This window comes from Coregonus lavaretus, assembly GCF_964263955.1.
Source record: "Coregonus lavaretus genome assembly, chromosome: 26".
NCBI classification, from domain to species: Eukaryota; Metazoa; Chordata; class Actinopteri; order Salmoniformes; family Salmonidae; genus Coregonus; species Coregonus lavaretus.
The window spans coordinates 34,377,823-34,404,318 of record NC_140013.1 but is presented as its reverse complement, the minus strand read 5'-3'; the positions used below and the strand labels follow the sequence as shown (position 1 = coordinate 34,404,318).

Sequence of the window (26,496 nt, the reverse complement as noted above, 5' to 3'; positions counted from 1 at the left end):
AGCAAACAACGCAATTATCACAACACAGGTTGTAATAAGGCTTTTTTGGTGGGGGGTGGGGGGGTCGCTTTGCTTACTCGGTGCCTTTACCCACGCACTGCTGCTGCTTGCAGAACTGCGCGCTACGGCACTGGTAACGCCTCGATCACACCGATGGTACTATTGCGTAAAATGGGACGCAGCATCATCTGGATATGTGTGTTACAAAACTTCGACATCCACCTTCTGCTACCATTTCTGTCAAGCAGTCTATGAGTACAGTTTGACGCATACATTCGATAAATCCAACGTCTGCACTACACAGAACGCACTGCAACTGCCGCTGCAAGGCAAACGCAGCGTTCCATTGGAAATGACTACTTCTGGTGTAGCAAAATGCCAGACACTACCCGTGTGATCGAGGCGTTATGATGTCTATAGTCTCTCTGTCTGTACCAACCGTGCTCGCGCTGCTTGCAGCATGTGCTCATTTGCCTAACCCCGCTTTCTTTGGCTCTGCTCACGTGCGCGAACAGATCCGTGGCATTCATTGGCTGAGAAGCATTCTATACGTCATATTTTGCCATAAGAGAGCCATATGGACGAGTTGTGGACCAGCTGACTGATGAACTATGGCACATTTCACATCTGAGAGACACGTGAAATGTAGCAATTCCTATTCTCCCATAGGGAATGCTAGAAATGTATTTTAAAATCACACCATGCTGCCCTATTGGTCTCATCTCATTAGTCCAGTCAACAGGCTGTTAATTTAGTGTAGCCTAGTCTATAGCATAACAAGTCCAGTAACCCAATGAAACATGGTTTAGAAATAACATAATAGTTTTGTCCCTATAGAATTATGTAGGATCTCTGTTAGTTCTTATGATATTCTGTCCAAACATCATGACTGTATTCACACCTCTCTTATTCAAGTCCTGACGTTCTCATGCAGTCACTTCAACACAGAACTCATGCGGTCCCACCCCTACACGTGCCCAGCAAACTAAGTAGTATTTATTATGCTAAATCCTCCCAGATTGGGTCTCGAGTGCAGCGCACGAGCAACTCCTTAATATCGACGGGAACAGTTTGTAATTCCAGCAAGGGGAGGGTCGTCACTAATTACCACAGCCACAAAGTCATAAACCACCCTGAAAATGTCTACAATGTATCTTCTTAAAATGTGATTTTAAACCTAACTTTAACCTTAACCATACTGCTAAACTTATGCCTAACCTTAAATTACGAACAAAAAGCTAATTTTTGTTTTCATGAATCTTTACAATAGGCCTATAACCAATTTTGACTTTGTGGCTGTGGCATCTAGTGGAAACCCGAGGGGAGGTCTAGGAAGCGGGGCCATTTTCAGGTTGGGTACCGATGATCAATTTTGGGACTGGGACTTGTCTTTAATGAACTAACCGTTAGACTACAGGTAGTCTTCACATCCCGGCAGCTAGTTTATCAATTGAATGAGATAGATGTAATAGAAACGCAGCGATAGACGCGCAGAGAAGACATGACATAAGGAAAACGTTGAAAGATAGAGCTAGAAATGAGGTGCTCTAGTCAACAACAAGGCGAGGTGGAGCGATATTCAAGTGACGTGAACCACCAGTGGCAAAGAGTCTAAATTATTATTGGAGGTAAGCTGTTGGTGATTTTTTTTTTTTATACTTTGAGACTAAGACTTTTAAAACAATTTCATGTGAAAAGTGCACTGACCCAAGTTGCTTTATGTGGACGTTTTGACTTGATTTAAACCTGCTGACCATGCTTAACATGCCTTTTTTATCCACTATTAAGAAGCAAATACATACAAATTTGACAAATATAGTTTTGTCATTTTCTTTCTTTGATTTATTTATTAGGCCTAATTATTTCTGATTTATTTCGTGCGTTTTGTATATGGCGTTTGTTAACGTGTACTAAAGCAATGGTTCCCAAGCAGGGGTACTAGGACCCCTGGGGGTACTTGGCCTATCCACAGGGGGTACTTGAGAAGACTCATGAGACCATAGGCTTACTGGTAAAATGCACATTAGGGGGTACTTCAGGGTACTCCAGGCTGAGCAAAAATCAGTTGGTGGTACAGTAACCGAAAATGGTTGTGAACCACCATACTAAAACAATAGAGCAAGTGTGTCTGCACTGCAGAAGTTGTGATGTTACATAAGGGGTAGGGGAGAAGCCCCGGGTTGTGACAGCGCACGTTTGATACACATCATGCACGTTTGTCCTAGTGGCCCTTTGTTTACAAAATAACACCACAGAAAGTTACCTATAAACAAAAGCTTAGCCAGAACATAATGAAACCTGCCATTGGGTATCATCATGTACAAGAAAGTGTCAGTTCTCAGGGGCCTATATAGATGCAGAACATGACTTTGTGCCCCGCTAAAAAGCTTGCGTTGCAAATAGATTTCATTTAGTCAGCTATTGTTTATTACATCGATTTTTAACCAATCATTCAGCTTTCAAGTCCCATGGCTGACTTAAAGCTCTTCTCCATGAGACAAATGTGTTTTCCTCAACAGTTGAAATTCAGCTGACAGTGTGTGTAGTCTAGTGATCAGAACAGAAAGGATGGGGTCGATCGGGTCAGACTCAGGGTGGGGTTTGAGCTGTCATTGATTTTTCTTTCTCTTGTCCTGGACATAAGATACTGTCACTCAAAGAGAGAAAATGTAGAGATTGGGTAAAGAGAGAGAGATGGAGGGAGGAGAGATGAAAGTGTATAAACATGCCTGTCAGAATAGGGTTAAACGATAGGGTCGCACAGTGTTACATAAAGAACTGCACCCGCTCTATTGCTCTAAAGACTTCCCCACACACATATACATGTGCTAAATCACTTCTGAATCTCTCATGATCATTTGTATGTTAACCACCATGATTTACCATCTTCCATAACATGGTTAGTGTGCCGTCATGTCTGGTGATGTTTCATGGTGATGTTTGATTAGTGGGTGGATGTGATATTATCAAACACACACACACATAGCCCCCACTCCATCCTCCCGACACGCACGTACAGCCCACACACACGGGACCCTGATGTGTCTAGGAGTGAAGAGGAGGAGCCAGACAAAGGGAACGGGGCTGTGCAGGGAGAAGTGACTGAGGAGGACACATGAGGGAGGAGGAGCTAAATCTGAGAACACATGTCAGAGAGGTGGAGCTCAGGCTGCTGATTATGTATCCAGCAGCATACAAAATAATATGTTATTTCAAACCACAAACGAAAAACTCCTCACTCGATAATTTTCCCTTGTACTTGGAGCCAAAGTGTTTATATTTTTATGACAGGAGCTTTTTTTAAGTACCATAGGCCTATGCATTTTAAAACATATTCCAGGGAAATGTTACTCAATGGTGTGTATTTGGTTCTCCATCAGGGCTCAGTATGCCTCTGGAACAGGATTGTCTAAGTGGGCGAGAGCCACGTGCATCCAGCAAGAATGCCAAGGACAGGAGCAACACTGGCACCCTGCTGGCCTCAAGGAGTACTGCAGACACAGAGTCCATCGGAAGAGGCTTTCGCTGCAGCTCTGAAAAAGATTCTGGATATTCCGGTGAGGGAGAACGTTCCGGACACTCACTCGCCCCAAAACGTGTCACCCACCAGCCCCCTCGCTCTTACTCACTCATTGTGAGTTCTGTAAACTCTCAGACTGCCAGACTCCCTCATGAATCATGACACATGCTCACACATAGGCCAGGCAGTGCAACCAATCAGCCAGAAGTGTTGTATTTCTATATAGAGAAGGACACACGTGTAGTCTACATGCACACTGGCCCTCTACTCAGTAGGATTGCTGATAGAATCCCATGAATTCCTTCACGAGGAGTACTAGATTACTGTCCTTGATGATGTGTGAGTATGGCCTCACAGGTACCAGTGGGAAACTGTATAAAAGGAATCGTGTGTCACATTTCTTGTGAGGACAGTTCCCATCCCCCTGTATTCCCTTTCAATCTGACTGTATTTCTTCAATTCTTTACACTCAACTCTTCCCTTAACCTGCTTCTCTCTCTCTCCCCTTCTCTCTCTCCCCCTTCTCTCTCGCCCCCCTTCTCTCTCTCTCCCCTTCTCTCTCTCCCCCTTCTCTCTCGCCCCCTTCTCTCTCTCTCCCCTTCTCTCTCTCCCCCCCCTCTCTCTCTCCCCTTCTCTCTCTCCCCTCTCTCTCTCCCCTTCTCTCTCGCCCCCTTCTCTCTCTCTCCCCTTCTCTCTCTCCCCCTTTTCTCTCTCTCCCCCTTTTCTCTCTCTCCCCTTCTCTCTCTCCCCCTTTTCTCTCTCCCCCTTCTCTCTCTCTCTCCCCTTCTCTCTCTCCCTCTTCTCTCTCGCCCCCTTCTCACTTTCTCCCCTTCTCTCTCCCCCTTCTCTCTCTCTCCCTCTTCTCTCTCGCCCCTTCTCACTTTCTCCCCTTCTCTCTCTCCCCCTTCTCTCTCTCCCTCTTCTCTCTCGCCCCCTTCTCACTTTCTCCCCTTCTCTCTCTCCCCCTTCTCATTCTCCCATTCTCTCTCTCCCCTTCTCTCTCTCCCCCTTCTCACTTTCTCCCCTTCTCTTTCTCCCCCTTCTCTCTCTCCCTCTTCTCTCTCTCCCCCTTCTCTCTCTCTCCCTTTTCTCTCTCTCCCCCTTCTCTCTCTCCCCTTCTCTCTCTCCCCCTTCTCACTTTCTCCCCTTCTCTCTCTCCCCCTTCTCTCTCTCCCTCTTCTCTCTCTCTCCCTTTTCTCTCTCTCCCTCTTCTCTCTCTCCCTCTTCTATCTCTCCCCCTTCTCTCTCTCCCCTTCTCTCTCTCCCCCTTCTCACTTTCTCCCCTTCTATCTCTCCCCCTTCTCTCTCCCCCTTCTCTCTCCCCCTTCTCACTTTCTCCCCTTCTCTCTCTCCCCTTCTCTCTCTCCCCCTTCTCATTCTCCCATTCTCTCTCTCCCCTTCTCTCTCCCCCCCTTCTCACTTTCTCCCCTTCTCTTTCTCCCCCTTCTCTCTCTCCCTCTTCTCTCTCTCTCCCTTTTCTCTCTCTCCCCCTTCTCTCTCTCCCCTTCTCTCTCTCCCCCTTCTCACTTTCTCCCCTTCTCTCTCTCCCCCTTCTCTCTCTCCCTCTTCTCTCTCTCTCCATTTTCTCTCTCTCCCTCTTCCTCTTCTCTCGCTCCCCCTTCTCTCTCTCCCTCTTCTCTCTCGCCCCTTCTCACTTTCTCCCCTTCTCTCTCTCCCTCTTCTCTCTCTCCCCCTTCTCTCTCCCCCTTCTCACTTTCTCCCCTTCTCTCTCTCCCCCTTCTCTCTCTCTTCTCTCTCTCCCCCTTCTCTCTCTCCCCCTTCTCTCTCTCCCCTTCTCTCTCTCCTCTTCTCACTTTCTCCCCTTCTCTCTCTCCCTCTTCTCTCACTCCCTCTTCTCTCTCTCCCCTTCTCTCTCTCCCCCTTCTCACTTTCTCCCCTTCTCCCTCTCCCTCTTCTCTCTCTCCCTCTTCTCTCTCTCCCCCTTCTCTCTCTCCCCCTTCTCTCTCTCCCCTTCTCTCTCTCCCCTTCTCTTTCTCTTCTCTCTCTCCCCCTTCTCTCTCTCCCCTTCTCTCTCCCCCTTCTCACTTTCTACCCTTCTCTCTCTCCCTCTTCTCTCACTCCCTCTTCTCTCTCTCCCCTTCTCTCTCTCCCCCTTCTCACTTTCTCCCCTTCTCTCTCTCCCTCTTCTCTCTCTCTCCCTCTTCTCTCTCTCCCCTTCTCTCTCTCCCCCTTCTCACTTTCTCCCTCTTCTCTCTCTCCCCCTTCTCTCTCTCTCCCCCTTCTCACTTTCTCCCCTTCTCTCTCTCCCCCTTCTCTCTCTCCCCCTTCTCACTTTCTCCCCTTCTCTCTCTCCCCCTTCTCTCTCTCCCCCTTCTTCCTCTCCTTCAGACAACAACAGCTGTACAGACTGGCTCCATGTGGATGGAGAGGACCAGGGCAGCAGCGTGAGTGAGCCCAGGGGAAGGGAGGGTCTTCAGGGCCAGGTCAAGCCCGAGCAGGCCCCTCTCCAGGGGAACCACATCCTGGTCCCCAGCCCCAGAGGCCCCGACCGCACCCCCATCTCCATCATCAAGAACGTGGTGTTCAAACAGGTGAGAGAGGTAGGAGACAGGCTTGGGGTCAATTCCATTTCAGTTACAGTCAATTGAGAAATTAAACCCAATTCCACATTTTCCTAATTGAAAAGCATGGAATTGACCCCAATCCCTGGTGGGAGGAGGGAAATGGAGGAGGAGAGTATGAAACTGGGGAAAAACAGCATAGGAGTTGGCCAATCATAGGACAGCAGAACTAAAAGGAGAGAAATAGAAAGCAGAAATAAATGTGGAGGAGGAAGAGGAGGTGACAGGTGGAAGAGGAGGTGACAGGTGGAGGAGTTGACAGGTGGCGGAGGAGGAGGTGATAGGTGGAGGAGGAAGAGGTGACAGGTGGAGGAGGAGGAAGAGGAGTTGACAGGTGGAGAAGGAAGAGGAGGTGACAGGTGGCGGAGGAGGAGGTGACAGGTGGAGGAGGAAGAGGAGGTGACAGGTGGCGGAGGAAGAGGAGGTGACAGGTGGAGGAGGAAGAGGACATGACAGGTGGAGGAGGTGACAGGTGGAGGAGGAAGAGGAGATGACAGGTGGTGGAGGAGGAGGTGACAGGTGGAGGAGGAAGAGGAGGTGACAGGTGGCGGAGGAGGAGGTGACAGGTGGAAGAGGAAGAGGAGGTGACAGGTGGAGGAGGAAGAGGAGGTGACAGGTGGAGGAGGAAGAGGAGGTGACAGGTGGAAGAGGAAGAGGAGGTGACGGGGACAGAGTGTGAGGGAGACAGGAAGAAAGCAGCTTCTGAATCATCTGAAAATGAGTTGTCTGATAAATGTCACAGTGAGCCAGGTCAGAACGACTTAATGGTTTTAGGGAGGTATTTGATGGCACCATAAGACTCATCCTTTTTCACAATCCTCTTACAGCAAGTCCCCTCAAATAAGTTGCCCTTTTCTTGACAGTATGTGTTAGGACGAGGAGTTGCCTGTCTTTCTCTCATCTTCCCTTTATCTTTCCTTTCGGCTTCAATTACCCCCCCACACACACATACAGTATAACCTATTTTGGTTCAACCTTTTTAATACTCTCTCCGTTTCCACTTTTCTTTATCCTCTTTCAGAATCAGAATCATCTTTATTACATTTACATGTACCAGGTATTTAACAATCTCTCTCTCTCCTCCCAGTCTGTGGTGGTAAAGAATGGCTCAGACCATCACCTCCAGAACCAGCTGAACTGGGAGAACCGAGGAGGAAATTCCAACGACTCTGGCCTCTGTCATGTGATCCTGGTCCAGCAGCCCAGTGAAGCCTCACCCTCACCCTCACCCGCATCCCCAAAGCCCCACAGAACCCAGGCCCGGAGAGCTGACAGCACAGCCAGGAAAACCAAAAGCAGAACCTACCTGCCCATTCTTAAGTCCTACCCACGTATCGCCCCCCATCCCAGCAAGAAGCCCTCAGACAAGACCCCAGTGGACCCCCATGGCAAGGGGACTGGCAGTGAGGACCAGAGCCAGAACAAGAGGGATGAGGTGTCCACTACTACTCACTTACAGACGCCATCCAGGCAACACATCCGCAAGCAGCCAGACCCCAAGAGAACCTTATCTCACTGGAGGAGCCCTGCCTCCTCCCACTCCCCCAGCCCCCGCTCTCCATCTCCCTCTAGCCTTTCCAGCTTTGGCGCTCCCTCTTTGTCCAGCTCTGACACCTGCAACGCCTCCTCATCCTCCTACTCCTCCTCCTACTCCTCTTCCGGTGGCTCCTCTCCCCTCCCGGCCAGCAGATGGCCCCGCAGACACGGTCCAGGCCTGTCCCTGTTCAGTGCAGCACGCGACATGTGCTTCCTGAACACGGTGGGCATCCTAAGCCAGTCAGGCCTGCTTGACATCACACTACGCACCCAGGACCTCCTCCGCCAGAGCAACGCCACAGACCAAGTCATCGCCCAGCTCCGCCAGCACACCCAGCTGCTGTACCAGGCCGCCAACAACAACAACAACCCCAATGCCAACACAGCCAGCGCGGGCTGGGAGAGGATACACCAGGCTATGGCTCAGTCAGGCTGCTACCCCAGCCTCAAGAACCTGGGGAGTGAAGAGGATCACCACAGTTATAGTCCAGAGCTAGGAGTGGGAGGGGACGCCAGTTTCAAGAGGCATTCGGTTGGCTCTAATATCAACACTCATACCCACAATTGGGTGCAGGCTCCGCCCCCGGCCCTGCCCCTCCTGGCCCCCATGTCAGATCTGCTCCCACAGTACTGCCCTGTTTCCCTGTCACAGCATTCTCCAGTCAGCGTCACCACATCCCTCTCTCACTCTGGGCAGGCCAGTGCCAAACCCCCTGAGACAGTCACCATCATGCCCCCTGACAGTTCCACCCATGGGGGTCTTCTCTAGCACCTGCCCAGGGAAAGGCACGTGGCCAGTTCCACCCATGGGGGTCTTCTCTAGCACCTGCCCAGGGAAAGGCACGTGGCCAGTTCCACCCATGGGGGTCTTCTCTAGCACCTGCCCAGGGAAAGGCACGTGGCCAGTTCCACCCATGGGGGTCTTCTCTAGCACCTGCCCAGGGAAAGGCACGTGGCCAGTTCCACCCATGGGGGTCTTCTCTAGCACCTGCCCAGGGAAAGGCACGTGGCCAGTTCCACCCATGGGGGTCTTCTCTAGCACCTGCCCAGGGAAAGGCACGTGGCCAGTTCCACCCATGGGGGTCTTCTCTAGCACCTGCCCAGGGAAAGGCACGTGGCCAGTTCCACCCATGGGGGTCTTCTCTAGCACCTGCCCAGGGAAAGGCACGTGGCCAGTTCCACCCATGGGGGTCTTCTCTAGCACCTGCCCAGGGAAAGGCACGTGGCCAGTTCCACCCATGGGGGTCTTCTCTAGCACCTGCCCAGGGAAAGGCACGTGGCCAGTTCCACCCATGGGGGTCTTCTCTAGCACCTGCCCAGGGAAAGGCACGTGGCCAGTTCCACCCATGGGGGTCTTCTCTAGCACCTGCCCAGGGAAAGGCACGTGGCCAGTTCCACCCATGGGGGTCTTCTCTAGCACCTGCCCAGGGAAAGGCACGTGGCCAGTTCCACCCATGGGGGTCTTCTCTAGCACCTGCCCAGGGAAAGGCACGTGGCCAGTTTGTAACCATGTAACAATAAATTCAGTTCATGCTCCAATGAACCCAAAGTATGTAGTCTGTATAGTAACATGTTTCCGACGGTTACCACAACTAGAGACAATAATAGCCTCCCAAACAAAGACAATAAAGGTTGTTTTTGCCTCTTCTTCAAAGACTGCTTGAGGAAATTCCTGGAGACGCTGAGGGGAAGAGGTTAAAGGTTTAATGACGCGGGAGACAATGTCAACACGGACAGCAGTACGCTACACTGTATATTGCTGCACAGCGTCTGAATGCTACTCCGTGCCTGCCATAAAAACTCTGCTTCAGCTTACCTTTTTGTAAGATGAATATCAAGACATGGGCATTTTGATAAACTTCACTCCGTATAGAGAAATTATACTGACAGTGTACATTATTTTTGTATTTGCCATATACACTGAGTGTACAAAACAGACTGACCAGGTGAATCCAGGTGAAAGCTATGTTCCCTTATTGATGTCACCTGTTAAATCCACTTCAATCAGTGTAGATGAAGGGGAGGAGACAAGTTAAAGAAGGATTTTTAAGCCTTGAGACAATTGAGACATGGATTGTGTGTGTGTGCCATTCAGAGGGTGAATGGGCAAGACAAAAGATTGAAGTGCCTTTGAACAGGGTATGGTAGTAGGTGCCAGGCGCACCGGTTTGAGTGTCAAGAACTGCAGCGCTGCTGGGTTTTTCACGCTCAACAGTTTCCTGTGTGTATCAAGAATGGTCCACCACCCAAAGGACATCCAGCCAACTTGACACAACTGTGGGAGGCATTGGAGTCAACATGGGCCAGCATCCCTGTGGAATGCTTTTGACAGTCCATGCCCTGACAAATTGAGGTTGTACTGAGGGCAAAAGGGGGTTCAACTCAATATTCCTAATGTTTTGTACACTCAGTTTATAACCATATCCTATGGTTTAAAGATGTCATTGAAACATAAAAGGCAATCTCATTCAGGGTCTTGAAGATCCTACCAGGAAATTATGTATTAGCATTGGTCTTTGATTGTTTGTTTTAGTATTGGCAAAGGATTGTGATTTTAGACTAAATACTGTATACAGTGCATTCTGAAAATATTCAGACCCGTTGACTTTTTCCACATTTTGTTACGTTACAGCCTTATTCTAAAATGGATTAAATCGTTTTTTTCCCTCATCAATCTACACACAATACCCTTATAATGACAAAGCAAAAACAGGTTTGTAGAAAGTTTTGCTAATAAAATAATAAAATAAAAAAACGGAAATATCACATTTATATAAGTATTCAGACCGTTTACTCAGTACTTTGTTGAAGCACCTTTGGCAGCGATTACAGCCTCAAGTCTTCTTGGGTATGACACTACAAGCTTGGCACACCTGTTTTTGGGGAGTTTCTCCCATTCTTCTCTGCAGATCCTCTCAAGCTCTGTCAGGTTGGATGGGGAGCGTCGCTGCACAGCTATTTTCAGGTCTCTCCAGAGATGTTAGATTGGGTTCAAGTCCGGGCTCTGGTTGGGCCACTCAAGGACATTAAGAGACTTGTCCTGAAGCCACTCCTGCATTGTCTTGGCTGTGTGCTTAGGGTCGTTGTCCTGTTGGAAGGTGAACCTTCGCCCCAGTCTGAGGTCCTGAGTGCTCTGGAGCAGGTTTTCATCAATGACCTCTCTGTACTTTGCTCTGTCCATCTTTCCCTCGATCCTGACTAGTCTCCCTGCCACTGAAAAACATCCCCACAGCATGGTGCTGCCACCACCATGCTTCACCGTAGGGATGGTGCCAGATTTCCTTCAGATGTGACACTTGGCATTAAGGCCAAAGAGTTCAAACTTGGTTTCATCAGCCCAGATAATCTTGTTTCTCATGGTCTGAGAGTCCTTTAGGTGCCTTTTGGCAAACTCCATGCGGGCTGTCATGTGCCTTTTACTAAGGAGTGGCTTCCGTCTGGCCTAATTGATGGAGTGCTGCAGAGATGGTTGTCCTTCTGGAAGATTTGCCCATTTACATTTTAGTCATTTAAGAGACGCTCTTATCCAGAGCGACTTAGAGTTAGTGAGTGCATACTTTTTTTTTTCATACTGGCCCCCCGTGGGAATCGAACCCACAACCCTGGTGTTGCAAGCACCATGCACTACCAACTGAGCTACAGGGGGCCACATTGCCCATCTCGACAGAGGAACTCTGGAGCTCTGTCACAGTGACCATTGGGTTCTTGGTCACCTCCCTGACCAAGGCCCTTCTTCCCCAATTGCTCAGTTTGGCCGGGCGGCCAGCTCTCGGAAGAGTCTTGGTGGTTCCAAACTTCTTCCATTTAAGAATGATGGAGGCCATTGTGTTCTTGGGGACCTTCAACGCTGCAGAATTGTTTTGGTACCCTTCCCCAGATCTGTGCCTCGACACAATCCTGTCTCGGAGCTCTATGGACAATTCCTTCGACCTCATGGCTTGGTTTTTGCTCTGACATGCACTGTCAACTGTGGGACCTTATATAGACAGGTGGGTGCCTTTCCAAATCATGTACAATCAATTGAATTTACCACAGGTGGTCTCCAATCAAGTTGTAGAAACATCTCAAGGATGATTAATGGAAACAGGATGCGCCTGAGCTCAATTTTGAGTCTCATAGCAAAGGGTCTGAATACTTATGTAAATAAGGTATTTCTAAAATCCTGTTTTCTCTTCGTCATTATGGGGTACATTGATAAGGAAAAACCCAAATTTAATCAATTTTAGAATACGGCTGTAACGTAACAAAATGTGGAAAAAGTCAATGGGTCTGAATACTTTCCGAATGCACTGTGTTTTTTCACAAAACCAGTTGTGTGTGTGTGTGTGTGTGTGTGTGTGTGTGTATGTGTCTCATCAAAGGGAGTGCCAATACACACATTTCTATGTGACAGTATGAAAGCAATCATTAGCAGGGTTGATGTGATCCTAACTTGGGTCATATTCATTAGGTACCGAATGGAATAAATCAAACTGACACAAGGAGGGACTGACAACCTGAGCTTGTCGAATTAGAAAGGCAAAACGTTTTGCTACGGTGTGCCCTAATGAATACGACCCCTCGATTGCTACTACGACCCCCCCGTGTAGCTCAGTTGGTAGAGCATGGCGCTTGCAACGCCAGGGTTGTGTGTTCGTTTCCCACGGGGGCCCATTATGAAAATGTATGCACTCACTAACTGTAAGTCGCTCTGGATAAGAGCGTCTGCTAAATGACTAAAATGTAAAATGTATGTGACAGACAAAACACGCTTTATTTTTGAATCTGCTTTAATTTGTTGTTTTTAGAAAAACATCCTTTTGTGGGAAATGTATCAATGTTTCTGATGTCTAATATGGATTATAAAAATGTAATTGAAGGCAAACGTTGAGGTAAATTACTAATTTACAAAAATGCCATTAGTCAAAGAGTTGCTGTATATTGGCCAGAAATGGTCTTTCATAATAAGAAACTGACAGAATGAGAAGATGACCTTTTATATGTGACTCCATGTATTTATATATTCTTATTCCATTCCTTTACTTAGATTTGTGTGTATTAGATATTTGTTGTGGAACTGTCAGATATTACTTGCTAGATATTACTGCACTGTCGGAACTAGAAGCACAAACATTTCGCTACACTCGCAATAACATCTGCTAACCATGTGTATGTGACAATTACATTTGATTTGATTTGATTTGACAACTGCCACCATGTAAACTGGAGTCAGTGACTTCAGAAAGGTATGTCATGAGCTGCCAGTAACCCATGTTAAGCCTCGAGTGGGGATAGTTTTGTTTTGTACAATGACAATCTGCAGTGTCGCTAGGTTGCTTGATGCTCTGTGCTTGGGCTATGTCCTTTCAAATGTATGGAACATGATGACAATGTATTGAAACATGCATCATTGTTCATTATCAATGGTCTTCTCTCAACGTGTTGGTAAAGATACAAGAGTTCAGCTAGGTGTTGTGTTAAGATAAACGTTTAGTATACGAAGAGCTTTGACACAGAAGCTTTTCTAGGCGTGTGTCAGTTCATTTGTCCGTGGTTTCCCCTGCTGCGGTCATGAGTACCTCCATCTCTGCTCCAGAGGTCATGTGCGCCAGCTCAACCTTTCTCATCCGGGTCAACGGGAGGTCATGGTCTGGCCGACACAAATGGAGGAAACGCTGGGAGGTTGAGGGGAAAGTCAGCACATCAACATGTCAACTTTAATGGTTAATTATTTAAACTTCATTATTTATTTGAGTTAGTTGGTTTCTTCAATAATTTATGGTCATTTTGCAGTGAATAAATGATACCTACCCACTCAGTTTACCAACATAATTTAAGATCTATAAGTCCTCCAATTTGACCCTTTAAACATAATTATTCTATGACCAATCCATGAAGGAAACCCGGGTTTAAACTCCGGTCAACAGTCACACTCTCACCTCTCTAAGGCTGCCTGTCCCAGTGCAGATCTGCAGCAGGGCCCACCCAGGGACCAGGAGGATGGAGGAGAGGGCCAACAGCCAGCCCAGAACGTACACCCATCCTGGGTACACATACCAGCGGTTGAAGGTCAGGGGCTGGTACTCCACCAGAGAGCAGATGAACGACACCTGGAAGAGACGAGAGGGAATTAGGATTTCCTCAACATTAATGTATGCTTTTAACATTTAGAGTAACTCCAGATCTGTCCTTGTTGTTGCTGTTGAGAACACTACCGTAATTTCATCTCTCGAAGACGTGAGCATGTGAATAGTTGCATGTGTAAAGCAAGTGAACGTTCAATTGCAACAGGTGCCATTCGTCAAAACAGCTGCGCTGCGATGAATTTGTAACCTATTGCATTGTGATAGTGCCATCTCCTGGTACCTTATAGAATTGCACAACATGAGTCCTGCATGCCGTTACTGTCCATCAAAGCCTGAAACTCACCAGGGAAACCAGAGGGGTCATGTAGAGCCAGCAGAGCTTGAAGACGGGGTTAGGCCTCATCCCTGTCATGTCCTGTATTACCCCATACATACGCTCTGCACCTGGTGGGTTAGATTGGTTAGAGACCGAGACACGTTAATGACATTATCTAAATGTTGACATGTTGTATTGATATCAAGTTTATATAATCTCAATAAGATTGATAGTGGAATGATACTGGTTTGCTTTCTATAGGATTCTATGGCACCACAGTGTTTATATGTATGTTTTATGTATATTTTATAAATTATATATTTTATTGGACATAAATCATACAATCATTGACAGAAATATATTCCAGGTTAGTCCTCATCAGCCTCACCAAATATCCATCCCATGGCCAGGGACTCAAACACAGAGAGGAACAGCAGACAGGTTCCGTTACAGGCGTAGTAGTCAAACAGCTGGAACACATACATCCCACCCTGGGGACAGGAGAAGAGAGGTGTGAGTAGGACAACCACTCTCTTTCAGTAGATGACAGCTAGAGATCTGAAACACGATTCTTGTAATTTCTCTCTCGCTCTCTCTCTACTCTCTCTACCATCCCTCTCTCTCTCTCTCTCGCTCTACCCTCCCTCTCTCTCTCTCTCTCAATCTCTCTACCCTCCCTCTCTCTCTACCCTCCCTCCCTCTCTCTCTCTCTCTCTCTCTCTCTCTCTCTCTCTCTCTCTCTCTCCCCTCCCTCAATCTCTCTCTCAATCTCTCTACCCTCCCTCTCTCTCTACCCTCCCTCCCTCTCTCTCGCTCTCTCTCTCAATCTCTCTACTCTCTCTCTCTCTCTCTCTCTCTCTCTCTCTCTCTCTCTCTCTCTCTCTCTCTCTCTCTCTCACCTCTGTGACCATGATGAGTTGGAAGAAGAAGCAGGTGAGACAAAAGAGGAGGAGGAAGAGCTCCCTGCGCCCAGTCCGCCGCAGCACCGCGGGAAACAGGTCTGTTACTGACGTCATCACCACCTCCATGGCAACAAACTGGATGGGGGAGGAATACAGAACGCCATAGTAGAGTACATGCCTTTAACCTTTTAGAGATGAATGTGTGAACTACTGTGTGTGTACTGTGTAGATAATAGCTAACCTGTGTATCCAGACCCAGTAGAATGATCATGACGAAGAAACAGGCAGCCCACATCTGAGGCAGGGGCATCATGGCTACTGCCTGGGGGTACGCTATGAACGCCAGACCAGGACCTGATAAAGTGTGTGTTATTCAGAACCCAGTTTAAAATACAATGTATTTGTTTTACTTCATTTTGTCCTGAAAATAACAGAATAAAACCCTACTTTGTGCAGTACCTGACTCAGCCACCTCCTCAATGGGGACGCCCTGTTCATGAGCCATGAACCCCAGGACTGAGAAGACCGCGAACCCAGCAACCACACTGGTGCCGCTGTTCAGCAAGCATAGCCACAGGCAGTCTCTGAAACATACACAGACTCAAGATTCAACACACACAGTGTCAACACACACAGTGTCAACACACACAGTGTCAGCACACACAGTGTCAGCACACACAGTGTCAGCACACACAGTGTCAGCACAAACAGTGTCAACACACACAGTGTCAACACACACAGTGTCAGCACACACAGTGTCAGCACACACAGTGTCAGCACACACAGTGTCAACACACACAGTGTCAGCACACACAGTGTCAGCACACACAGTGTCAACACACACAGTGTCAACACACACAGTGTCAGCACACACAGTGTCAGCACACACAGTGTCAACACACACAGTGTCAACACACACAGTGTCCCATTGACCAGGCTGATGAGGATAAGAACTCACTTGTAGCAGTTGTTGTTGTAGGTATTGTAGGAGCCCAGCACGGTTAAGGAGCCCACACCCACACTGTAGGAGAAGAAGATCTGGGAGCCGGCCTCCATCCACACCTGGGGGTCAGAGAGCCGGTCCGGTTCAGGGTAAAGGTAGAACAGGACCCCCTGCAGGGCCCCTGGCAGAGTCAGGCCTCTGATCAGTAGTATCAGCAGCATCACGTAGGGGAAGGTAGCAGTGAAATATACAACCTGGAGAGAGAGGGTGTGTGTGGGTGGAGACAGGGAGAGGGGTTTAAAAACACAGGGACAGAAAGCCATGAGAGGAAAAGGAGAAGAGATTGTACTATTTCAGTGCTAAACAGTGAATATGCTGTGTGTGTATATATGCTGTGCACGCACACACACCTTGCCTGTTGACTTGACCCCTTTCCAGATGCAGAAGTAGCAGATTACCCACATGGCGATGAGACAGAGCAGCACCTCCCACCTGACACTGCCCACCTCCTCTATACCCCCCGAGATGGCCAGCACACGACGTCTAGATGGAGAGACAGAGAGGGGAGAGACAGAGAGGGGAGAGACATAGAAAGGGGAGAGACATAGAAAGGGGAGAGACAGAGAGGGGAGAGACACAGAGAGGGGAGAGACATAGAGAGGGGAGAGACACAGAGAGGGGAGACACAGAGAGGGGAGAGACAGAGAGGGGAGAGACACAGAGAGGGGATAGACACAGAGAGGGGATAGACACAGAGAGGAGAGACACAGAGTGGGGAGAGACACAGAGAGGGGAGAGACACAGAGAGGGGAGAGACAGAGAGAGGGGAGAGACACAGAGAGGGGAGAGACACAGAGAGGGGAGAGACACAGAGAGGGGAGAGACACAGAGAGGGGAGAGACAGAGAGAGGGGAGAGACAGAGAGAGGGGAGAGACACAGAGAGGGGAGAGACACAGAGAGGGGAGAGACAGAGAGAGGGGAGAGAGGGGAGAGACACAGAGAGGGGAGAGACAGAGAGGGGGGATAGACACAGAGAGGGGAGAGACAGAGAGGGGAGAGACACAGAGAGGGGAGAGACATAGAGAGGGGAGAGACACAGAGAGGGGAGAGACACAGAGAGAGGAGAGACAGAGAGGGGAGAGACAGAGAGAGGGGAGAGACAGAGAGACGAGAGACAGAGAGGGGATAGACACAGAGAGGGGAGAGACAGAGAGGGGATAGACACAGAGAGGGGAGAGACAGAGCGGGGAGAGACAGAGCGGGGAGAGACACAGGGGAGAGACAGAGAGGGGGAGAGACACAGAGAGGGGAGAGACACAGAGAGGGGAGAGACAGAGAGAGGGGAGAGACACAGAGAGGGGAGAGACAGAGCGGGGAGAGACAGAGCGGGGAGAGAGACAGAGAGAGGAGAGACAGAGAGACGAGAGACAGAGAGGGGAGAGACACAGAGAGGGGAGAGACACAAAGAGGGGAGAGACAGAGAGGGCATAGACACAGAAAGGGGAGAGACAGAGAGAGGGGAGAGACAGAGAGGGCATAGACACAGAAAGGGGAGAGACAGAGAGATTGGAGAGACACAGAGAGGGGAGAGACAGAGAGGGGAGAGACACAGAGAGGGGAGAGACATAGAGAGGGGAGAGACACAGAGAGGGGAGAGACAGAGAGGGGAGAGACAGAGAGAGGGGAGAGACACAGAGAGGGGAGAGACAGAGAGGGGAGAGACACAGAGAGGGGAGAGACAGATAGGGGTGAGACAGACAGTGGAGAGAGAGACAGAGAGAGGGGAGTGAGACAGAGAGAGGGGAGAGAAACAGAGAGGGAGAGAGACAGAGAGAGGGGAGAGATACAGAGAGGGGAGAGACAGAGAGAGGGGAGAGACACAGAGAGGGGAGAGAGACAGAGAGGGGGGGAGAGAGACAGAGAGGGGGGAGAGAGACAGAGAGAGGGGAGAGACACAGAGAGGGGAGAGACACAGAGAGGGGAGAGACAGAGAGGGGGGAGAGAGAGACGGGATAGACACAGAGAGGGGAGAGACATAGAGAGGGGAGAGACAGAGAGAGGGGAGAGACAGAGAGAGGGGAGAGACAGAGAGGGGAGAGACAAATAGGGGTGAGACAGACAGTGGAGAGAGAGACAGAAAGAGGGGAGAGGCAGAGAGAGGGGAGAGACAGAGAGGGGATAGACAGATAGGGGTGAGACAGACAGTGGAGATAGAGACAGAGAGAGGGGAGAGAGACAGAGAGAGGGGAGAGAGACAGAGAGGGAGAGAGACAGAGAGAGGGGAGAGATACAGAGAGGGGGGAGAGAGACAGAGAGGGAGAGAGACAGAGAGAGGGGAGAGATACAGAGAGGGGAGAGATAGAGAAAGGGGAGAGACACAGAGAGGGGAGAGAGACAGAGAGGGGGGAGAGAGACAGAGAGAGGGGAGAGAGACAGAGAGGGGAGAGACAGATAGGGGTGAGACAGACAGTGGAGAGAGAGACAGAGAGAGGGGAGAGAGACAGAGAGAGGGGAGAGAGACAGAGAGAGGGGAGAGACACAGAGAGGGGAGAGAGACAGGGAGAGGAGAGAGACACAGAGAGGGGAGAAAGACAGAGAGAGGGGAGAGAGACAGAGAGAGGGGAGAGAGACAGAGAGGGGAGAGACAGAGAGAAGGGAGAGACACAGAGAGGGGAGAGACACAGAGAGGGGAGAGAGACAGAGAGGGGGGAGAGAGACAGAGAGAGGGGAGAGAGACAGAGAGAGGAGAGACAGAGAGGGGAGAGACAGATAGGGGTGAGACAGATAGTGGAGAGAGAGACAGAGAGAGGGGAGAGAGACAGATGGGGTGAGAGAGACAGAGAGAGGGGAGAGAGACAGAGAGAGGGGAGAGAGACAGAGAGAGGGGAGAGAGACAGAGAGGGGTGAGACAGATAGTGGAGAGAGACAGATAGGGGTGAGACAGAGAGTGGAGAGAGAGACAGAGAGAGGGGAGAGAGACAGAGGGGTGAGACAGAGGGGAGACACAGAGAGGGGGGAAAGAGAGAGAGGGATGAGGCAGAGAGAGGGGTGAGAAACAGCAGCAACTTCCACCTGACACTGTCCACCTCTCTTATACCCCCCAGATGACCAGCACACACAGCCTAGAGAAAGAGACTGGTGGAGAATGTAGACAAACTGACATTGTCTTTTATGTTGTGGCCAACTGGAAGATCAAGGTATGTTGAATCCGTAAACTTACTCCCAGAATTCAGTGGCTGCAGAGGTTGAGTTCATCTGTCCGGTCCAATTGAAAGTACGGTTTTGAGAGGAGAAGTCAACACAGTCATCTAATGTGGTAGAGAGAACATAATGTTACCAATTAAAACTTGCTCTAACAATTCTTATGGTAAAGAATACCCTTTATATATATATATTATATTTTTACTCCTTATTTTACCAGGTGAGTTGACTGAGAATACATTCTCATTTACAGCAACGACCTGGGGAAAGTTACAAAACATTGTCAAAATACATACAGTTGAAGTCGGAAGTTTACATACACTTAGGTTGGAGTCATTAAAACTCGTTTTTCAACCACCCCACAAATTTCTTGTTAACAAACTATAGTTTTGGCAGGTCGGTTAGGACATCTACTTTGTGCATGACACAAGTAATTTTTCCAACAATTGTTTACAGACAGATTATTTCACTGTATCACAATTCCAGTGGGTCAGAAGTTTACATACACTAGGGTGACCATACGTCCTCTTTTTCCCGGACATGTCCTCTTTTTGGACCTAAAAAAATGCGTCCGGCTGGGATTTCTAAATCGCCCAAAATGTCCGGGATTTGGCTTTTGCTTTCTACAGTCGCCATTCATTGTGTGCGTTTTGGGGGTTTTGCATTGCTTTGACCTTTCTCTTTAGGTCCCGCCTTCTCACACGCCACCATTGGTCGGTCATGTAGGCCTACGCAAACATTGGTCAAACTGCATCTCAATCATTACCCTCACCATGGCAACAGCCAAGAGACAGAGCAGCAGCTTGCTTGTCAACAGTGGCACATGGCTCCAGAACAGCGTAAAAATGCCCAAACGCAAATGTAAAATCACAGACGATTTACAGAGAAAATTCCCGTGTTTTCGTCTTGGTCGGGATCCGTGTGAAGCAGAATGCATGACCTGCAAAGCTGGCACGTACGTGTCAGTGTCAAATAAAGGTGCTAGCGACCTAGAAGCCCACATAAGCTCCGCAAAACACAAAATTGCAGCTAAAGGAGAGAGTTTGTCAGGTAAATTAACTGACTATTTTGTGAGAGCATGTGAAACAGAAGATGCTGTTACTGCTGCGGAGGGAGTTTTTGCATTCCACACCACGAAGCATCACAATAGCTACAGATCAATAAACTGCACGTCTGCCTTGTTAAAAAAGGCTTTCCCTGATTCCGAGACTGCGCGAACATTTTCAAGTGCTCGTACTAAGACCGAAGCAATTGTTAACGCTGTGATAGCACCACATTCTGTCGACATAGCTCTGAAAGCACTGGAAGACATACCTTACTGTGGTGTTTCTGCTGATGGGAGCAATCACGGTGCTGTGAAAATAGTCCCTCTGCTTATTCAGTATTTTGATTGGAAGAATGCTGGCGTGCGAAGTTAAAAACACTCCAAATGAGACAGCTGATACGATCGCACAATACATCAAAGAAACACTGGGAAAGAATGGGATTGTTTCAAAATGTATTGCATTTACAGGTGACAACTGCAATACAATGTTCGGGGGAATCCGGCGTGATGAAGAAGGAAATAATGTTTTCACAAACTTAAAGAAGTCATTGCAGAACAAGTGTTTAATTGGTGTGGGCTGCCCAGCACACGTCTTGAACAATTGTGTTCATTACAGGGCAGACACACTAGATGTCGATATTGAGAACATCATCTTCAAAATATGTCAATACTTTCACATCTACACTGTGCGCACAGAGAATCGGAAGGAGTACTGTGAATTTGTTGATGTTGAATACAGAAGTCTCCTTTCTCACAGTAAGACGCGATGGCTGTCATTATTCCTAGGTATTGAGAGGCTGCTACAGATGTTTCCAGCCTTGAAAGCATTATTTTTGTCACTGGAAAAAACACCCTCCTTGATCAAAACGTTTTTTGAAAATGAGTTCAGTGAAATCTACCTCTGGCACATGCACTCACTCATGTGTGTGTTTCATTCGCACATTCAGGAGATGGAAAGGGAGAGCAATTCAATTGTGGAAGTGAAGAACCTTTTGAACAAAGTCCACACCATGCTTCTTGAACGCAAGACCAATAACTTAATGTCCCTTAAAGTTAAGGGACTGTTGGCACAAAAGCACAAGGATGGACTTGGTAAGAATTGTGACCATTTCAGTGCTCAAGTACAGGGTCTGTACAGTTCATGCCTGGAGTATCTGGAGAAATGGAGGAGTTCTCCTCTTTCATGTGGATGGATCTGAGTGAGACACCTGACTGGAATGACATAGAAGCCTGTATCAAACCCCTGGGATAAAAGGGGGTGCCAATTGATGATGCAAAGTGCTTTGATCAGGTCACCAAACTGAAGAATTTCACAGAAAGGTGTAACAGTGATGGAGAGTTCAGTAATCTGCATGCACACAAGAAGTGGACCAAATATTTTGAAAGGTCCAAAAGCATAGATTTACATTCAGAGCTACTGAAGATTGCACAGTTTTTCTTTGCTATTCCTTCTCACAATGCAAATGTAGAGAGAGTTTTTTCACTGATGCAAAGCCAATGGACAAAGGAAAGGAATCACTTGTCTGTTGAGTCACTGAAGGGGCTTCTGTGTACACAATACAACTTTTAAAACATGTCTTGCAAAGACTTTCATGCCTACTTGATTGGTAATCAAGGACTGTTGGGAAAGATTCGATCTTCGGGAAAGTATACCAGAGAGCATCAGGAGGACTGACATAATTTTTGACAGAAATAGTGGATTATTTTATGACAACTGTTTTTTATTTATTTTATTTTAACCTATGGCCATGAAAAGAAACAGTGTCATGTAAAAGGTGTTAAAAGCTAAACTATTTTGTGTTGTTGTTGTTGTTATTCTATTGTTGAGGGCCAACAGTTGAATGGAAAGGATGTATTACTTTATGTATTAAAGTTCAATAACATAGTTGCATGGTTGTGAACGCATTTGTATTTACCACCCACTGCAGTGTCTGTCTGCCTCCTGCTCCCACTGTCCTCTTTTTTGAAAACTAAAATATGGTCACCCTAACATACACTAGGTTGACTGTGCCTTTAAACAGCTTGGAAAATTCCAGAAAATGATGTCATGGCTTTAGAAGCTTATGATAGGCTAGTTGACATCATTTGAGTCAATTGGAGGTGTACCTGTGGATGTATTACAAGGCCTACCTTCAAACTTTGTGCATCTTTGCTTGACATCATGGGAAAATCAAAAGAAATCAGCTAAGACCTCAGAAAACAAATTGTAGACCTCCACAAGTCTGGTTCATCCTTGGAAGCAATTTCCAAACGCCTGAAGGTACCACGTTCATCTGTACAAACAATAGTACGCAAATATAAACATCATGGGACCACGCAGCCGTCATACCTCTCAGGAAGGAGACGCGTTCTGTCTCCTAGAGATGAACGTACTTTGGTGCGAAAAGTGCAAATCAATCCCAGAACAACAGCAAATGACCCTGTGAAGATACTGGAGGAAACAGGTACAAAGTATCTATATCCACAGTAAAACGAGTCCTATATCGACATAACCTGAAAGGCCGCTCAACAAGGAAGACGCCACTGCTCCAAAACCGCCATAAAAATGCCAGACTACGGTTTGCAACTGCACATGGGGACAAAGATCGTACTTTTTGGAGAAATGTCCTCTGGTCTGATGAAACAAAAATAGAACTGTTTGGCCATAATGACCATCGTTATGTTTGGAGGTAAAAGGGGGAACGCTTGCAAGCCGAAGAACACCATCCCAACCGTGAAGCACAGGGGTGGCACCATTATGCTGTGGGGGTGCTTTGCTGCAGGAGGGACTGGTGCACTTCGCAAAATAGATGGCATCATGAGGAAGGAAAATGATGTGGATATATTGAAGCAACATCTCAAGACATCAGTCAGGAAGTTAAAGCTTGGTCGAAAATGGGTCTTCCAAATGGACAATGATCCCAAGCATACTTCCAAAGTTGTGGCAAAATGGCTTAAGGACAACAAAGTCAAGGTATTGGAGTGGCCATCACAAAGCCCTGACCTCAATCCTATAGAAAATGTGCGCGCAGAACTGAAAAAGCGTGTGCGAGCAAGGAGGCCTACAAACCTGACTCAGTTACACCAGCTCTGTCAGGAGGAATGGTCCAAAATTCACCCAACTTTTTGTGGGAAGCTTGTGGAAGGCTACCTGAAATGTTTGACCCAAGTTAAACAATTCAAAGGCAATGCTACCAAATACTAATTGAGTGGATGTAAACTTCTGACCCACTGGGAATGTGATGAAATAAATAAAAGCTGAAATAAATCATTCTCTATACTATTTTTCTGACATTTCACATTCTTAAAATAAAATGTATTTGGCTAAGGTGTATGTAAACTTCCGACTTCAACTGTACCTATAACGTGAGTGAAATTCCCTTGGAGGTGAGTTGGAGTACTACGTACCAGTGTTCCAGGGGTTGGAGCAGCTGGCCCAGGGTACATACCAGTGTTCCAGGGGTTGGAGCAGCTGGCCCAGGGTACATACCAGTGTTCCAGGGGTTGGAGCAGCCAGCCCAGGGTATGTACCTGTGTTCCAGGGGTTGGAGCAGCTGGCCCAGGGTACATACCAGTGTTCCAGGGGTTGGAGCAGCCAGCCCAGGGTATGTTCCTGTTTTCCAGGGGTTGGTCTAGCCGGCCCAGGGTACATACCAGTGTTCCAGGGGTTGGTGCAGCCAGCCCAGGGTACGTACCAGTGTTCCAGGGGTTGGTGCAGCCGGCCCAGGGTACGTACCAGTGTTCCAGGGGTTGGAGCAGCCGGCCCAGGGTACGTACCAGTGCTCCAGGGGTTGGTGCAGCCGGCCCAGGGTACATACCAGTGTTCCAGGGGTTGGAGCAGCTGGCCCAGGGGAGCTGAGCGCTGAAGGAGAAGACCAGGTAGAACAGAGCCCAGGCCAGGATGATGATGTAACACATACAGCTGTACAGGAGGATCAACTGCCCTGCATAGCCGATACCTGAGAGGGGGGACACATTGACAGACTGTACAACCACAAGATTTTCACATGGTCCCGAGTGGACAGCTGTTAAACTAACCCTAACTTTATAAAAAAAACAAAAAAACGTGCCTTTCCTGCACTAACACTTGCACTTTTCTTTTCTTACTAGCACTGACTTTGCTGATAGCTGCTCTACTGAAGAAAGGTTTTACTGACCATGACTGTGATATGTGGTTGTCTCACCTAGCTACCTTAAGATGATTGAACTAACTATACGTTGCTCTGGATAAGAGCATCTGCTAAATGACTAAAATTAGAAATGTAAATGTAAATGATAGAAGCATATACCTTTGATCTGTGAGAAAGTGTCACCAGACTTGGCACATATTGTGCCTTCAGCCTGCTTACATATTAACCCCTCTGTATTCACGCATTAACCTCTTCATGTAATTCTTATCCAGTGGCACAGAGGCCAAAGCTGTCAATGTTTTCCTCCTAGAACTAGACCATGGATGTCTCAGTTAGGGATAAACGTGACAAAGAGGAATACATGTTCGATTGTGGGAGTGATTTCCTTTCATTTGTAGTCAGGAGTTTGTGTCAACGTATTTTTTAATTCAGACATTGGATTACATTTGGATTACATTACTTAGGATTCATTGGAAATCCACCCTAATTACACTGTTCATCAGTCCAATTCAGATTAATTTAAATAGTTTGAGCATCATGTATTCCTATGTTCTTCTGCCTGTCCTGTCTACAGCCCTGTTTCAATGTGACTCCTCAGTGGGTGGTGGTGTCATTGTGTTGCCATGGTGCCCACCCTCGGCCAGTGGGCACAGCCTCTTCCAGCAGGTGATGCCCCCCTCCTGAGTGTACTGTCCCATGGCTGTCTCCAGCAGGAACAAGGGCACCCCACACGTCACCACAAACACCAGGTACGGCACCAGGAACGCCCCTGAGAAATACACACCACCAAGTCACTACTTGAGAACAAAATGATAGCTACGATACTGTACCTTATAGAAACAAGAGGAGAAATGCCATACTTCCATACCTTGTCTTTGTCTTGTGACCTCTATACCTGGTCTGTACAAACTGTACTGTATCAAACATACTGTATGATACAGGGATTTAAATGGTCTAAGTTGCCTCATTTGTTCAGCTGATCATCATTTGAATAACCTTGGCACCCTCTCCTTCATGGACTCACCTCCACCATTTTTGTAGCAGAGGTAGGGGAACCTCCACACGTTACCTAGGCCCACCACGTTCCCTGCTACGGCCAGGAGAAACTCTGTCTTGCTGCCCCAGTGACCTCTCTCCTGCATCTTCACCTTCGCTGATCCCTCCTTCCCCCCTGCACATCCCTCCTCTACCATCACCAACATTTCCTTCTGACCCAAGTCGTCACCCTTTCTTTTTTCGCCCTCTATCCAGGCTTTTCCGTTAGTCCCATCTCTCCCAAATGTCTGTCCGTCCATTGTGTTCTGGAGGCTGGAATCTATCCCAGGTTCAGCCAGTGTGACTGAAGCAGCAGGAGTCTGAAATGTACTCATTGACTCAGACAGACACATTCCAAATGCTACCGTTGAGTTTGGATGACTACAATCCTTCAATAAGTTACTAAAGCCTGAAAGGATCAAAGACATGGGCTCTAGAGTGCATCAATAAGTTAGCATGATGAGTTATTATTAACCTACATAATCTACTTAAGGTTCAAAACAATAAAATGTACAAAAAAAGGGAGGAATTGCATTCCATCTCCTTGCACTCATAAAGTTTTTAATTTCATTGAAATCAAAAATGGCTCTTGTTTTGTCTCAACCATTAACACTGTGCCATTCGTTATGTTCAGCCCTGGGATCATGATTCCTGACAGAAATGTACGTGTATGAGGAAAACTGACGTGCTAATCGGTGTCTGTGATGCAATCTTTGCAACGGACCAATCAGTGTGTTGTACAACAAGGTAATCAGGGTGTGTCAACAAACCCACAGTAACAAAAGTGTGAATGGAAACTAGTCTCTTCACACTCAAGGTGCACACATCCATCTTTAGATGATGCGTATCTTGATTTGGGCTCTGCTTTGCAGCCATACCATACTATACGCAGGTGAGTGTATTTAAGGACATTTACATGGCACATGTATTCTTTACCTATTTACTGTATATTAATCATATTAACCATACAGTGAGGGAAAAAAGTATTTGATCCCCTGCTGATTTTGTACGTTTGCCCACTGACAAAGACATGATCAGTCTATAATTTGAATGGTAGGTTTATTTGAACAGTGAGAGACAGAATAACAACAAAAAAATCCAGAAAAACGCATGTCAAAAATGTTATAAATTGATTTGCATTTTAATGAGGGAAATAAGTATTATTAAGTATTTGACCCCTTTGCAAAACATGACTTAGTACTTGGTGGCAAAACCCTTGTTGGCAATCACAGAGGTCAGAA

General features: G+C 47.6%; 1 protein-coding gene across 1 annotated transcript; it reads right to left on the bottom strand.

The window, feature by feature from the left end:
- Positions 1-8,403: 8,403 nt before the first annotated feature.
- On the bottom strand, positions 8,404-25,683 carry LOC311101998 (sodium- and chloride-dependent GABA transporter 2-like; the record flags this gene model as incomplete). Its single annotated transcript, XM_084143222.1, has 15 exons — positions 8,404-8,410; positions 8,469-9,112; positions 13,197-13,292; positions 13,557-13,727; positions 14,047-14,147; positions 14,408-14,510; positions 14,919-15,056; positions 15,163-15,275; positions 15,381-15,505; positions 15,880-16,118; positions 16,275-16,407; positions 19,086-19,173; positions 23,909-24,049; positions 24,855-24,989; positions 25,245-25,683. 15 exons carry the CDS (start codon positions 25,681-25,683, stop codon positions 8,404-8,406), a joined length of 2,673 nt encoding a protein of 890 aa, XP_083999348.1.
- Positions 25,684-26,496: the final 813 nt, after the last annotated feature.